General features: G+C 36.7%; 1 protein-coding gene across 11 annotated transcripts in view; it reads right to left on the reverse strand.

Moving 5' to 3' along the window:
• CCDC169 (coiled-coil domain containing 169) overlaps nucleotides 1-16,666 on the reverse strand; it is a 70,319-nt gene that overhangs the window by 46,030 nt on the left and 7,623 nt on the right. For 10 of the 11 annotated variants that reach the window (XM_073013403.1, XM_073013398.1, XM_007960132.3 and 7 more), the window contains 2 exons: nucleotides 10,553-10,663; nucleotides 10,430-10,470 (listed from right to left, as the gene is read on the reverse strand). In XM_073013403.1, coding sequence (XP_072869504.1) covers nucleotides 10,430-10,470; nucleotides 10,553-10,663 — 152 coding nt within the window. The remainder of the gene's footprint in view (nucleotides 1-10,429; nucleotides 10,471-10,552; nucleotides 10,664-16,666) is intronic. The other variant, XM_007960133.3, reaches the window with a different exon arrangement.

Raw genomic sequence — 16,666 nt, forward strand, 5'->3', positions numbered from 1 at the left:
AATGCATTATTTTCACCAATATTCTTCTCTGCAGACACTCTGTTGTTGCTTCCTCAACTTCTATCAAATCAATTTGTATTCTTCCAGCTATGAGCCTTGCAAAATTTGTTTAAATCACTCACCTGCTGAGATTTCTTCTTATCCATTCATTTCAATGATCAGCTATCATTTCTTGTCTAATAAATATCAAATCCAAATGTAAAAGTAGGCCCCTGGGTGCCTATTCTTAACATTTTCTTCACACTTCAAACTCAACTTTACCAAAATAAAAATTATGATTTTACTTAAACAAATTATACCCAATTATACCCAGTTTTCCAATTTTACATGTGTTATTGGATTTTGTCAGGTGGGAGTACTTTAGGAATTTTATACATGGGAAGAATACGGGTTTGTGAGACAGGAGCATGTAAGAGTGAACACACCAAATGATATAATGGTCATAAAAAAAATTTCCTAACTGAGGCCCCACACACATGCTGCCTTACTTACTAGTTTCACAAGCAAAAAATGTTTTGATTAAAATGGGGAACATTCTAATTAGGTGCATTTGCATTTTTTAAAGCACAATAATACTACTGCTTCAATAATATTTCTACTATTCTGCTAGATTTAAAAATAATAATTTTATACTCAAAACCTGTGAATTCTAAAATAGATCACATTTGAGATCGTTAACAACCCACCCTGGTATTTAAGTTAGAAATTCCATCAACGTTTTTATTTAAACTTTTTTTATAATGTGCTAATTTCTAAAGCCTTATAGGCACCATGTGGAAAATGTATTAAGAAGCAGCTTCATAGGAGTTGTGGTCTTCATGCCTTGTCCTTCTTTCTTTCTTCACCATTCTCTTTAGCTTTAAGCTTTAACACCTTGGTTTCTTCTTCCAGCCTCTACCACATGACTTTGTCTCCCAGCTCTGTGGGTGTTCATTCTTTCCAGGCTCAACATAGAGACACAAAGTATTTTCTCTTCTGCAGTTAGCCTCAGCACTGCCCCCACACAGTTATAGGTGGTGTGGTCCAGAATTCCTGGAACCCACTTCACTCTCCTTCTCTGCACCTGCTTCTTATGAGTTGTGTTTTAGACATACTATGCTTTGAAATTATACTATAACTCAGGAAGTTATGATGTGTCATTGGGGCAATCTCATGGGAATAAGGCCAGCATAAAAATAAATTATCCTGGGGAGAAGACAAAAACACATTATAGATTTTGCAAAAACTACAGCAATCATGAAATAACCTGGACCATAAACAGGAAGATATTTGTAATCATCCATTTATAATACACATACCAGAGATCGCTGTAAAATATAAAACTATACTACAATAACTTTAAGGTTCCCTCTTTTACTGACTCCAAAATGAACTAGACATCTTTAAAAGAGAGGAACAGACTCTCTGATTCCATCATTTCCAATTCACTGGACTACTCATAACAATGTTCTTGATCTTCCCAAGGAGCTGCTTTCATCTGATTGTATAAATCAATGGTAATATACTAGAAAACTGCAGCCTGGAAAGACAAAGCAATGCCACAGTTAAACTGAAAACTCTGTTAGATATTAACAACAACGAAAATCACATACGTAAAGCCAATTCTTCTACTATCATACAAGAGCTGTTTTGTTTTGTTTCTGACACTAATAACTTCTTAGCATTCCAAGCAATAACATATTTCACCTACATTCTTGTTTTAATTTGCTTTTTAAAGGCCATTTTCCTAAAGTGGATTGAAACAACAGGGTAAGAATAAGAAATTTCAAGATACTGTTTACACACCTGAAATAAAGTATACTTAGGTTTTTAAAAAAGTCCCTCACCTCTATCCAAAGCAGAAAGAAAATTCCATTGGCTGCTTATTATTTTTTAAATCAATAATGGCTAAAGAACACAAAAAACTAAAGTAAAAAAAAAAATCACTCCACTGAAGCTTACAAAAGAAAAAAAACAGGAGAATACAATTTACTTAAGCACAGCTCCTAGACATACAGTACTTTTCAACATAGGCAACTGCAACAATGAAAGAATACAGCCTTCTACATACTTAAATACCAAATGCCCCCTTGTGGACAGCACTGTTACTAGATTTCCATATAAAATCTGTTTAAACTAACTTTTCGTGATTTGAAGCTATGTACCTATCCCCTAATTGACCATTCTGATCTTGGGCAGAACACAACTCCAGTGAGGGTTGTCACAGAACACCTCAGGAGGCAGTCTCGGAGGTTATATCATTTTAATAACCTCAATACTTTAAATATATATACTTAATGCATGTCAATAGTGCTCTAGGGTCATTAATTTTAATGACTGGTTATCAGGCATTAAAAACAAAATTTCTAAGAATTTTCAGAAGGCATAAACTACCAGAGTGAGCCCAGTGGGAGCATGACTAACTGGGTGTACAGCGAGGTAATGAGTCCCAGGAAGACCCAAATAGGGCTGGATGTCCATCAGGCAGCACAGCTAAAAGAAGAATCTGAATCATGATAAAGGAAAGAAATTAGTATCACAGTCAGGCAAATGGTGTGGGGCATCAGGATGAAGAAAAGATAAGTAGGTCAATGAGTAATAAGACAGACTAGAAGTCAGAGAGTGGGACATGACATGGACAACAGAGAATAACAGAGAGGAGAACCCAGTGTGGGATAAAAACAGTGACCTGATGGTTTAAAAGAACTAAGACTTAAAACCATTTCTTCCTTCAGGTTTCTCCTGCTTTTGTAATATGTTCTTCTCCTGTTTGTCATATGGCAAACTGAAACATAAGTCAGAAGAGAAGACGGACAAACAGCCAAAGATTAATATTTCAAAAAGTCAATTCACCAAAGGATTAATTTGCAGGGAGACCAATCTACCTATAATTCCAAACTTACTAAAAACTCACTTCAAGGAAAAACATTCATATATGTGAACGTATAACCTGAAATATATTCTTTTTCTAAGTATATTTTCGAGAATAATACTAAATGCTAAATCATTTCCATAAGTTTTGGGTTTTCAACAAACATTTCTTAAATTTTTTTTTTTTTTTTTTTTTGATACGGAGTCGCCCTGTCGCCCAGGCTGGAGTGCAGTGGCCGGATCTCAGCTCACTGCAAGCTCCGCCTCCCGGGTTTACGCCATTCTCCTGCCTCAGCCTCCGGAGTAGCTGGGACTACAGGCGCCGCCACCTCGCCCGGCTAGTTTTTGTACTTTTTAGTAGAGACGGGGTTTCACCGTGTTAGCCAGGATGGTCTCGATCTCCTGCCCTCGTGATCCACCCGTCTCGGCCTCCCAAAGTGCTGGGATTACAGGCTTGAGCCACCGTGCCCGGCTCTTAAAATGTTGCTAAATAAAATTATATTCATTAGAACATATTCAAGGATTTGGATTTTGGCAAATTGGCTTCCTGTGAATTGGTTTTCTACAAATTGATCAAGAGTCTTCCCGAGAATGTTTCAATGAAATTAAGTATTTTCCTAAATAATGTTTCTCGTTTCTACACCTTCTCCCCTGTTCTTTTCACCACCAGCTAGTCTTGCTAGCTTTAGGAACAGGATCCATCTGACCGACAAAGCATATGCACTGGTAAGAGATTTCCCCAAAGAATCCAAGCTGCCTGGGTGTCATGGAGGACAAGGGGGTGGGTATTGATAGGAAAACTAGAGAAAGAGAAAAATAGGGGTCATCACTTTTATGACTCTAAATGAATCAAGGAACAGGACTTCCACTTTGCAATACAATTGACTGTAGGGGTATGGTGGGGCTTGTTGATAAGAGCCATTACACTAACTTTTCACAAGCAAGTCCGTATTGTGCATCTTTCTCTGAGGGATATAGATCCCCTACATCTGTTGATCTCAAGTGGTGCTCTGTAATAGAGCCTATTGAGATGTCTGCCAAAAAAATACAAATGTCCAGGCCTTACTCCAGACCTACGAAATTTCTGGGGAAATCCTCAGAATGTATACTTTTAATATACATTAGTATACATATATAATGTATGTATACATAATGTATGTATACTTAAGTATACATTAAGCAGCACTATTCACAATAGCAAAGACATGGAATCAACCCAAATGCCCATCAATGATAGACTGGGTAAAGAAAATGTGGTACATATACACCACGGAATAATATGCAACCATAAAAAGGAAAGAGATCATATCCTTTGCAGGGACATGGATGGAGCTGAAAGCCATTTTCCTCAGTAAACTAATGCAGGAACAGAAAACCAAACACCACATGTTCTCACTTATAAGTGGGGCCTGAACGTTGAGAACACATGGAAACAGAAAGGGAACACCACACACTGGGGCCTGTTAGGGGGTGGGGTGGAGGGAGTGGAGAGCATTAGGAAAAATAGTTAATGCATGCTGGACTTAATACCTAGCTGATGGGCTGACAGGTGCAGCAAACCACCATGGCACATGTTTACCTATGTAACAAATCTGCACATCCTGCATTTGTACATTTGTACCCCAGAACTTAAACATTAAAATTAAAAAATAATACACCTTTAATATACATTAAGATGGCTACAAGTCTTTGATGAACATACCTGGGAACTCTTGGAAGGAATTTCAGGTAGGCACTAAGTCCCTTTATGGTGAATGCACATGGAAGAGACTAGAAAATGTACACCCAACTAGCTCAAGGGAAGTAGAGGTTCTGCACTTTTTATTAAGAGTGTTAAATACTGGCCAAGTGAGGTGGCTCATGCCTGTAATGGGAGGTGAGGCAGGCGGATCACCTGAGGTCAGGAGTTCAGCCTGGCCAACATGGCAAAACCCTATCTCTACTAAAAACACAAAAATTGGCTGGGCGTGGTGATGGGCGCCTGTAATCCCAGCTACTTGGGAGGATGAGGCAGGAGAATGGCTTGAACCCGCGAGGCAGAGGTTGCAGTGACCCAAGATCACGCCATTGCACTCCAGCCTGGGCAACAGAGTGAGACTCCGTCTCTAAAAAAGAGTGTTAAATATCTAACGAATTCTATTATAGTTTTGAGAAGGTACCAGAAGATTCAGAAGATTCACAACTTACATAACAGCACAGCTTAATAAGTGAAAACAGATTGCACATCTTCGGGCCTTATGCTTATCCCTTCCAAGGTGATTGGGGTTGATTTCACAACAGACTTGTTTTAATAAAATAGTACTTTTCCTTTATCAAGGGAAAATAGGACAGGAACTAACACAGAGCTTACTATGTCAGGCACTATGCTATTTGTTTTATCTACCTCTAATAATCTTCACAGTAACCCTGCATGACAGTTTAATTAACTCAATTTTACAGATGAGGAAATTAAGCCTCAGAGAGATGAAATAGCTTCCTCAGTGTCCCATAGTCTGAATTTAAGCCATGATGGTCTGATTCCAAAACCTATGTTTCTAGGTAAAATAGGTTATACTCAGTACATTTTCTCACCCCCACTCTTCCACTACACACCACATCACATTTTCTCCTAACATCCTAGCCTCTAATTGGCACTTCTTTCTTCACTTTTGAATAATTTGCCTGAACTCTGGACAACGCATTTTATCCTCTCCTACAGCAGAAGTTTCTAGAACATTCTTTTGCTGAACTTTCATAAAGCCATCCCCTTCTTGACTTCTATGATACCATTCTTCCAGCTGTCCCCCTCATCCTTTCTCAGTATTTTTCCTTCTCAATAATATTCCCTAAATTGCCTCCTAACACTTTAAGTGTTAGCATTCCCCAAGGTTTCAACCTCAATCATATTTTTCAGACTGCATATATTTTCCCGAGCAATCCCTTGTAGTTTCATGACTTCATGTGACACTTATGACTTGGTGACCTCTATTTTCAGAGAAGCAATTTTCCATAATCTAAAACTATTTTCAGTTGCTTCCAAACCACTATCACCGGTGTAATACACACAAACAAACTAAACTTACCATTTCCTAACATTCTAACTAGTTGCAATTTCTATTATCCTGTTCATTGTAATCCATGAAGTTATTCAAGCCAAAACCCTCAACTGTCATTAAATTCTCTTGCAGTCTCACATTAAATTCTCAAGTATTCATGAAATCCTCATTCCTAAATAGATCTTTAATCTGTCTCCTCTGCTCCATCCCCATATAATACTGCCCAAGCTAAAAAACCCACCTTCCCTTACCTAGACTACAACAAAAGCATCCTAACTGGTTTCTTTTATTCAATTCTAACCCACCCTGAGGAATCCTTTCTTCATGGTGGTTGGGGTGGGGGTGGGAGGATATTTTAATCTCTATATAAAATATTTCTGTAGCTTCTTATCACATATAAGAAAATCCACACTCCCTAACATGAATACCAAATCCTTTATTATTTAGCCCCTGCATATATTTCCAGCTTCATCACTCATCGTCCCTCTTATTTATTCCAGAAAAACTGAACTAACTGTAGATCTGGGGTGTCTTTAGACAGACTGACCCAGAAATACTTTATAATAATTTGAAAATGTACCTATCTTATTATTTTAAAATTCCACTTTTATATGTATACTTGAAGCAGTGGTTCTCAAACTTTTTTATTAGAATTACATGAAGAGTTAATAAAAATATAGAGGTGGCAAGTAGGTTGAAGGACAGGACTTGGCCTTTGTATTTTTATGAAGTGCCCTAGGTGATTCTGTAACCTATCAAAGTTTATGGATTACTGCCTTAAAGCAGGGGCGGGCAAACTATAGCCTAAATATCAAATTCAGCCTCTGCCTGTTTTTGTAAACCAAGATTTTTTAGAATACAGTCCACCAAATAGGTATTGTGTATGGCTCCCTTTATACTAGAGCAGCAAGGCTGAATAGCTACAACAGAGATCAGAGATCATATGGCTGCAATGCTGAATATATTTACTATTTATCCATCTACAGAAAAGTTTGCTAAGCCTAGAGGAACACTTTGCACTGAAAGACACATATAAGGATATTCACTGCGGCAATGCTTGTCATAGTGAGATTTTGAAAAATTCTTGATATACATAAATAAGCTAATAAACATATTAAGGATATACACATATAATGAAATACTATACAACTGATAAAATTTACTAGATCTTTATTAACATGAATGGAATTAAAGAATAAAAGAATGATATGCATAGTATGATATTTTTAATGCATTTTTATACATACAACATGTACAGAGATATTAAAAAATAAACTGAAATAATATATACCAAATTCATGGTAGTCTTTGCCTATGAGAAGGAAGCAAAAACAAGACAGGGAGGAGAACAAAAGAGATCTCAACTCTATAAATTGTTTTCATTAAAAAATTTAAAATAAAAAAGGGACACAGATCTGAAGATTTATAAATACTAGAATATGGAGTTGTTCGCCATAATATATTCTGTGGGTTTTGTTTAACTCAAAATTAAAACCAGAAACAACCTAGAATACCAAGTTATAGGGAAAAGTAATTGAACATTCGCATTCCAACACAATGGAACGTAATATAGCCTTGAAAAATGCACATGAAGAGAATATAACATAAGAAATAATTGACTTAATTATCCTGATTAGCATAGGATTCAAAGTTGTCCATGCAGTAAGGTTATAATTATATTTTAAACAATAAAAACTAGCTGTAATCCTTTTTCACTTCGTTTGTTGGCTGACTTATTCATTTGGTTGTTCTTTTAAATCAATATGTATGCATACAAAAATTACTAAAAACAACTGTCAACAGTGTATATGTTTGATTTTATAATATTCTTTTTCTTTGCCTTTTATTTTCCAAATAATATCAACTGAATACATATTGAATGAATATGTATGAATGAATTGAATACATAAAATGAAATGCCTTCACTTTAAATGACTTTGTGTGTGGCAGATACAGCCAACTGTACACTCACAATCCACTCTCCTCTTCTTCCTGTATATTCAGTAAAACACTACATTTCCCAGCCTGTCACGCACACGAAGGTGGCCATATGATACAGTTCTAACTCCCAGTGAAATGTCAAGGGGAGCAGCATCTTAGAAAGCTCTTTGAAGGGGAGTAGACCTGACTGGCTTTCACCTTGGCCATTTCTCCTTCACCTACTTCTTTTTTTGAATGATAATGTGAAGCAGCTGAGAAGGTGAAGCAGCCATCTTTAAACAGGAAGACAAAAGCCACTCACAAACAGATGGCAGAGTAGAAACTTAGGGGAAGCCTGGATTCCTGAAGGCATTATACAGCCACTGCACCACCCCTGGACTGCAAACCTCATACTTTCTGTCACATGAGGAAAAAAAAGAAAAGAGAAAAAAAAAACTTTACTTGTTTAAACCTTTCTCTTATATTTTGCCAAATGCAACCTTTAATTGATACATCACGCTAAAATAAAATTTTAACAAATTACCCCACTGAAAGACACTTAGAAGATAATATAATCTATCTTACCTTCAGAGGAGAAAAGTGAACCTCAAGAAAAAAAAGGTTGGAGGCATCAACCTAATATCAGAACAAAGACTAAAGCTTCACTCTCACATATGTGAATAATTTTTTCCAAAATATTAAAATCACACTGAACTTTACATTTCAAAATGTCTGAAACAGGCGGGGTATGGTGACTCACACCCGTAATTTTGGGAGGTGAGGCAGGTGGATTGCTTGAGCTCAGGAGCTTGAGACCAGCCTGGGACACATGGTGAAACATCATCTCTACTAAAAATACAATAATTAGCTAGGCATGGGGGCATGAACCTGTAGTCTCAGCTATTCAGGAGGCTGAGGTGAGAGGACTGCTTGAGCTCAGGAGGCAAAGGCTGTAGTGAGCTGAGATTGAACCACTATACTCCAGCCTAGGTGACAAAGTGAGACCCTCCCTCAAAAAAAAAAATGCTGAATGGTAAATTTTACATTATGTATATTTACCACAATAAAAAAAAGATAAAATTATATTAAAATAAAGTCCACTTTAATGATATAGTTTGAAGATAATATTTTATATATTTTTGTCAAATAACATTTAAAATATTACACATATACTAGTCAACGAGTGCCCATCCTTTTGCTACCCATAAGCAAATCTGCAGTTTGAAGTTACTCAAAATTAGTATTCAAACTAACACATCAATTTCATAAGTATGTCTGTACAGATTACTCCTAAACACTAAACAATCCACAACAAGGATAAAGAATCGGGAAATTTACAGATGGTGTTTGAATTCATACCCTATCCCACAAACACAACTAATTTAAGCCCTTTTGCCTAATTGTCAATTTAACAGGAAGCCAAAAATAGGTCTGCATTACACAATTATATGTCTAAATTTCACAAATATTATTCTTTATATCAAAGAATAAGACTTAGTATATCTTTTGTCCTTAGCTAAGAGGGTCTCTTGACTGGATATAGGATTGTTGGATCCCAGTGCTTTTTGTTTAGCATTTGGACACTTTTATCGCTGACTCCTTGGCTAGATTTCTAATGTCTGCTGCTCAGACATAACCCTCTTGGATTCATGAGTACCAAACACTCATGAAAGCACCTATCCAGAGAATAGAGTACTATTTATACTGAACTTTCATTCTCTTTCCTTTCTGCTTAGTCTGTGGTCTCACTTTTCCTTGTGTTAATATTTCTTCAGTCCTTTACTGTGCAGAAATATAATTCTCTGTCTCTGGATCTAAATTATTAAACCTCTTAGAGAACCACATTTTCTTCAGAAATAACACAAATACGTCAAGGAAAATAAATGTAGTTTTGCCAACATGAATATGTTCCAGAGTCTCAGGTAGTAGTTAGAAAACCAATTAAATGCTCCTTAGATATGCCCTAAGGTATTTTACCAAGTCATACCAGCACTTGTTGCTACTCTCCACGAAGGTGGTGATACCCACTCTCGTGAGCTAGGACTGAGCCTCAGTTATCAAGAAGCAGGTAGCTAGAATATTTTATATCCAGTAGGTACTAATAAAATTCTACCTGCAATTAAGAAAAGGCACTAAGCTTAACACAGCTCTAGCAACGATTTCTAAATGCCACAAGAGGGCGATATAACTCTATGACAGCACACGGGAAAACATACAATTTTTCGAATTAAAAAAGAAAAATTCCTGACTTTCCAAGATATGGAAATAAAGGCATGTCTGGGTTGAAAATAACAAGTGTGCAAAAACACTTATTTCTCCTTGATCCATTATTAGCGAAAACACAGTATTTGTCTATATCTTTCTCTCTAAAGGTTGGCAGTGATTCAAAACGCAGTATCCACACATGCTCTGCTCTTCAGGAGGCCTGTGAATATAGCTGGCAACTTAGTGCTCCACCTATAGCTACTTGAAAATTATTTGTTGTTACTTCAAACAGGTCCCCTGAAAAAACTAGTTTATTTGGACCTTGCCCTAGTCTTCAAACTTCTGTTTGAAATACGTCTGAAAAAAATAGACATAATTTCCTTCAATTATTCTTTGTGTTTAATCATATTTCTACTCACCACTGGCATTCGTTCATAGACACGAATAGAAGATAGTCTATCTAGAATAAATCAAATACGAACACTTAATGTTTTATCAGTTTTAACTCAAATTATAAAACATACATATGATTGGTTTTGTACCTGAAGAGTTTCCACGGATTTTTTCCATCTTCTCCTTGAGATAAACAATTTGCTTTTCTAGTTGATCATTTAATTCAAGTTGTGTCTCATAACGGGTTTTCCATTCACTACCTGAGTAAAAACGGGGAAACAATCAAGATAACCCCAACACCTCTCATTTATTCATTAAAATAACATGAAGAGCTTGATCTTAGTCTATTACTACATTTTACTTTATTGGCAATACAGATCAACTAGAAGGAAATAATTATTAAGTCTATATTTCTGTTAGTAAGATTTTCTAGATTGCAAGAATTAGACCCACACTCAGGCTACCACACAGCCAAACCTTATTACAACTACTACAATTCCTCTTCTTCCCTATTTCCCACCCCCTTTTTTCTTTTACTTCTTGTGCATCCTTACAATGAATTCAATTAGACGGAATATCAGGACATGTTTCTTTCCTTGGAACTTGAAATACCCATATATATAATATTCATATATTTCATATATGATATTTCATATATATATCCATAAATACATATGAATATTTAAAGTTCCAAGGAAACTTGATATATTTATATATTTTATATATACTTATATGTACATAAAATATCCTAAACATTACTCACCTACCCAATGTCATGTTCATTCTTTTCCTTTGAAAGCAATTCTGAAGTCTGCTTAATAACTATCACTTATGTGTCTGCTGTGTGTAAAGCACACAATGCTTTACATACATTAACTAATTTAATCCTCATTTTAGAAATGTAGTTACCTATTTTACAAAGATGAGGAAACCAAGGTTCGAAGATGTCAAATAATATTCTTAAGATGACAGAGCTAATAAATAAGGGAAAAACCGGGTTTTAAATCCAGTTTTATCTGCCTTTGAAATCACATCCTCTTAACTGCTAAGCTGAAGGAACAATGTACATTTAGCTATCTTCTCAGGCATTTTCTCTTAACCTTAAGCATTTTTCTTTTGCTAAACCCCTTTAGCTATTAAAGTCAAAGCATTTTTCTTATATCTGGGGAAAAAGAAGAATACAGCCTAAAATTAAAAGGTCTTTGTTCAGATTCAAAGTCCAAAGCTAACTTTTTCTAGTCTTTAAAGTCAGGCTTTGTAGAGGGCAAAAAGATGGCTTCTTTTTCAACTTTAAATGCTCTTCACATGTCTGAAATAACTGCTGCTACATAACAGTTGGTGGAGGAGTTAAGGAGAAAGAGTATTAGCACATACCACTACCAACCTCCTCAGCCCAGACACAGGTCTCCCTTACACCCTCATCTTTATGCAAATGTGGCCTACCAAAGGGGCTGGAACACCCTCCCATACTGAAACTGAAAGTCATTAACCCAAAAGCTTTGGAAAGGAGCAAGAAGAAAGGAGAAGCCCTGAAAGACTAAACATTTACCCAAAAGACACAGTAGAGCCCAGCTGCATGGTATCATCTTTATAACTTGCTACCTAAAGTCTCCCTTTGTCATGGTATCCCCTTTCCTACCATGGGAATGGATGCTTCAGACCAAGATGAGAATGGTTACCAAAAAATTAAAAATGCAATTTATTTTCGGCACCTCTGAGTACAGTTTATAAATTCTGACACCATTTTATTTTAAAATATTATTGACTTTTAAGTCAATCATCAAATATAGACAAGTCAGTCAGGCATGGTGGCTCACACCTGTAATCCCACCATTTTGGGAGGCTGAGGTCAGCAGTTCCAGAGCAGCCTGGTCAATGTGATGAAACCCCGTCTCTACTAAAGAATACAAAAATTAGCCGGGTGTGGTGGCAGGCGCCCGTAATCCCAGCTACTCAGGAGGCTGAGGCAGGAGAATTGCTTGGACCCAGGAGGCGGAGGTTGTAGTGAGCTGAGATCGCACCACTCACTGCACTCTAGCCTGGGTGACATCGCAAGTCTGCATCTCAAAAAAATAAAAATTTTTCTCAGAAAAACAAAAATAAAATAAGATAGATAGACCGACCGACCTAGTAGTATACAATTGTAACCAAATGCAATCCGGCTGCTCGCCACTTACAGAGTCCAATTAATAAGAGCAAGGTCTGGTGGAAAGTGACTTTATTAACCCCAACATCAACATGGGACAACACAAAAGACCCAACAGAGACACCAAAACAAGACACATAGACCTTGTAACCAGCACAACTCCTGCATGCCTCCCATATTAAGTTTCCCTTTGTAAGCCCCCTGCCTTTCCCCTAGAAATTGGACATGGTTATTTTGGATGGGAATCTGGCCACTTGTCCATTATTGGTTTTGGTCAATGAAGTCACTTTCTCTCTATCAGACCTCGCTCTTGTTAATTGCACTATGCAATCAGCACTTATAATTGCTGGTTACAATTTTAGTGTCCCGTATGGTGAGTGCTGTATGCTCCAGGGCCTGAGCCCGCCAGTCTGGTTTCTGTCAGATGGGGCATAGGGCCACCTGTGAATACTAGTTGCTGACAGCTAGCTGACCCATGGCTAGGATATTAGGGAATTTCTCAGCAGTTGCCAAGAATCTTTTGTCTTAGGGATCCTCTCTTTTCTTCCTGCTATGGTGTCTGCTACCTTCAATGCTTCACTGGTGCAAAGTGACCTCTGGAGAAGTTGACAAACTTTGGAACTAGGTACATTAGTCAGAGTGTACCCAACCACCGTCTGCCTCTTTTGGGGTGTCGCTGGGGCTCTGCTTTATTTAGACTTGGCTGCCAGTGACACTATATGAGCATTTTATGCATTGGTTTTGTTTGTATTTGCTGTAACCTTGGGCCTTTGCTCAGTTCTGACTCAGTTGCCTGGGGGTAGCCATTTGAAACTGAAATGAGGGATGTGGGAGTCTACACAGCCCCTTAACCAGGGATTTGTTTGGAGGCACACCACCTGTTTGTCCGTGTGTGAGATCTTTGTGCACCCTGATCTCTTTCTCTCTTTCCCCTTTTTTCCAACTTCATCATCCTGATTATCTCAGAAGCCATCTACAGTCCTACTCTTCTCAGCCAAAACCACCCTTAGCTTCCTCTGGCTCGAAACAGTTTACCTTGACTGGTGACTTGAGGAAATGGGAGGGATTCATCCCACACCCTGCAGGTCTGGGGTGCTGAGGCTCTCCCTAAGAGGAGATAAACAAGCGAGGTAGGGGTACTGTGCAGTGGCTGGAAGGCTCATAAGCCTCCCTTCCTTCTTTTTTCTTTCCTCTTCCTGCCCACAAAACCTGACCTCCTTTCTCCTCTCCACTCCTTTCTTTTTATCTTTTCCTGTTCAAACCAGGAAACCAGTACTGAAGAGGAAAAACAACTTTCAACATCCTGGCCCCATTTTGTCATCCTCTTTGGGACTCCAGCTGATTACATATGGTCCATTTTTGTGTACATTTTAAACTGACGGGCAAATTACAGCAAGAAAAATTTAGAGCTCAAATAGTTAACCTGAAGCTACAGAGTTAAGTAGAGTCTTCTAAAGCTATCTTCTTCTCTTTTCTGCCTGCTTTAAATCTGCTGTTACTAAGCTGCTGGTGCTAAGATTCATTTATGGTCTAACTAGAATGTAAACACTGGAAAGTTGTTTGAAACTGAAAATAAAAAAACAAGGGTAAAAGGGGTTTAAAAAAATTGCCATAGAGACTGTTTTACCCAAAATTTTGGTTCACAGATTTCCTTGGATTACCTATTAGGGCAAACGAAGTTTGGCCATATGACCAGGTTTCAATTTTGTCAGAAAAAGAACTTGGAGCCAGCTAACTTTTGTATGTCTGTGAGTTTGTAATGCTATCTCATGGCTAGAGTTCCAAGGTAAAAGCTATTGGTTATTTCCTTGTGCATGTATGTATACATGTTTAGATATATTTATGTAATGTTCATGTATTATGTTCTGTGTTGTGTCTAGCATGCTATCAAATTGGCTTATAAGTAAACGAGTACTCAAAAATTAAGTCCAAATGCTTTTCAAGTGCATGTGAATCTTTAATAAAACTGGTTTTAAAATTATTGATAAAAATAGAAATGTCTTCAGAATTGTCCACATACGTTTTTACCTAAGTGGTTTTATATTTGTATCAGTGTGTATACTAAGCTGTCAAGGGTTGACATAAAGGTTCTAAGACTTTACACTCAGCCAAAAACAGAATAATCTTTGTGTATTTTTTTTTGACAAATAAGATTAACTTAAGATTGTTAGTTCAATGAAACAGCTAAATCTTCTGAGTCATCAGCAAACACATTTAATTTTAAGGTTCTTAATTAGGTGCTCACTGTTTACTGTTCAGATTTTAAAAATGGTTAATAGGGAAATTATTATTATTATTATTGAGACAGAGTCTTGCTCTCTTGCCCAGGCTGGAGTGCAGTGGCGCAATCTTGGCTTACTGCAAGCTCCGCCTCCCAGGTTCACACCATTCTCCTGCCTCAGCCTCCCAAGTAGCTGGGACTACAGGCGCCCGCCACCATGCCCGGCTAATTTTTTTGTATCTTTTTTAGTAGAGACGGGGTTTCACCGTGTTAGCCACCAGGATGGTCTCGATCTCCCGACCTCATGATCTGCCCACCTGGGCCTCCCAAAGTGCTGAGATTACAGGCATGAGCCACTGTGCTCGGCCCAGTAATAACTTTAAATAATGATTAGTTTTGTGTAGTATCTCAATTCTCAGAAGTAATCTAGATAAACTATTAAAAAATGGAAAGAGTGAATACATGTAAATGAGATAAATGCCTGTAAGTGGACTTTTTATGTAATTTTAAATCTTAAAATTGTTTTGAATTAAATAATAGATGCTCCAATCCAATTGATAATAATTAGATTTCTGGGACAATTCCAATTAAGAAAAGATTATGATGTGGGAAAACATACTTCTAAAACTGTAGAATGGTTTCATCCAGAAAATGCTAACATCTGATAAACAGTTCAGGATTTCTTGCTTCCCAAGTTTTCACTAAAATTTAAGGTTACTAAGAATAAGAATTCTAATATATAATTCCATAAGTTGTGTTTTCATTTTTTTAAAAAGAGTAATTTAAGTAATTCAAAGGTTATTTAAAAGTTATTTCTAAAAGAAGATAAAAAAGAATCAGTGAGTAGGGGAGATATAAAGAAAGTTGTGGATACAAAAATGTGTTTATAATAAAAAGGTTATAAAACAAACAAATAATTTTACATGAGAAAGATTTTATATAGTAAATTCTTGTCCTAAAATAAAATGGCTGGTTATTTAGAAGACAGAAAATTTTAGGACAAATCAGAAAGTCCAAGCATGTAATAAATGGTCTATGTCAGTTATGATAAGGTTTGTAAAAGAAAAATCACAAAAGTTATTTTATGTATTAACTTGGCTATAATTAAAAGGGAATTATTTTTAACAGTCATTCTAAGATTGATCCCCTATCCTACAACAAGGTTTTCTTAAGGTATTACTTTTCTCTTAATAAAATTACAAGAGATTTTTAAAATTTTAGAGCCTGTTTCTTTTAAAAACTTCTCAGAATCGTATCTCAGAAGTTCAACTATTGCTGTCTCACTGCTTTCAGTTTTTCCTCCGCCTGAGAAGGCCTGAGATGAGCGCTCTCTCCTTCAGCTTTTAAATTAGCTTCTGTAACATTTTTCCTCTGGTTCCATTGTTGCGGCCTGATGCTAAAATGTTTTAGAAAAGCAATATTTTCCTCCAGTATAATTTGAATCTGTACTCTTGGCTTTCTTGATAGGTTTAAATTTTTCAATGTAATCAAGAAACTTCTCATGCAGTTACTAAGAAATATGTATTCCTCTGCTGTACTCATAACCCTGAACACATTCTTCCTGTGTCTGATTAAATTCAAGTACATTTTTCATCAGGTTTAACTTCCAGGTTGTCTAAATAGGCTTCCTATAAGGAGAAGTAGTCACACTGCAGGTTTTTCTTTGCCTTTCTAGTAACTGGCATAAGAAACAACATTTTACTTTCTATCAAAATAATTCATATGTTGTCTTTATTAGATTTTTAATTGCTTAGAAAAACTGAGACCCAAAAGGCCGAAAGTTGTTACGTGCATGTAACCTTCTGTATTGCCTTTAAGTCTTTCAATGATCATTTTGGTTAAATTAGTAACTATTGGTTTACAATGACCTGTGGATCTGTTTTAATCAAATGTTTT

Source organism: Chlorocebus sabaeus, chromosome 3, assembly GCF_047675955.1.
Source record: "Chlorocebus sabaeus isolate Y175 chromosome 3, mChlSab1.0.hap1, whole genome shotgun sequence".
NCBI lineage: Eukaryota > Metazoa > Chordata > Mammalia > Primates > Cercopithecidae > Chlorocebus > Chlorocebus sabaeus.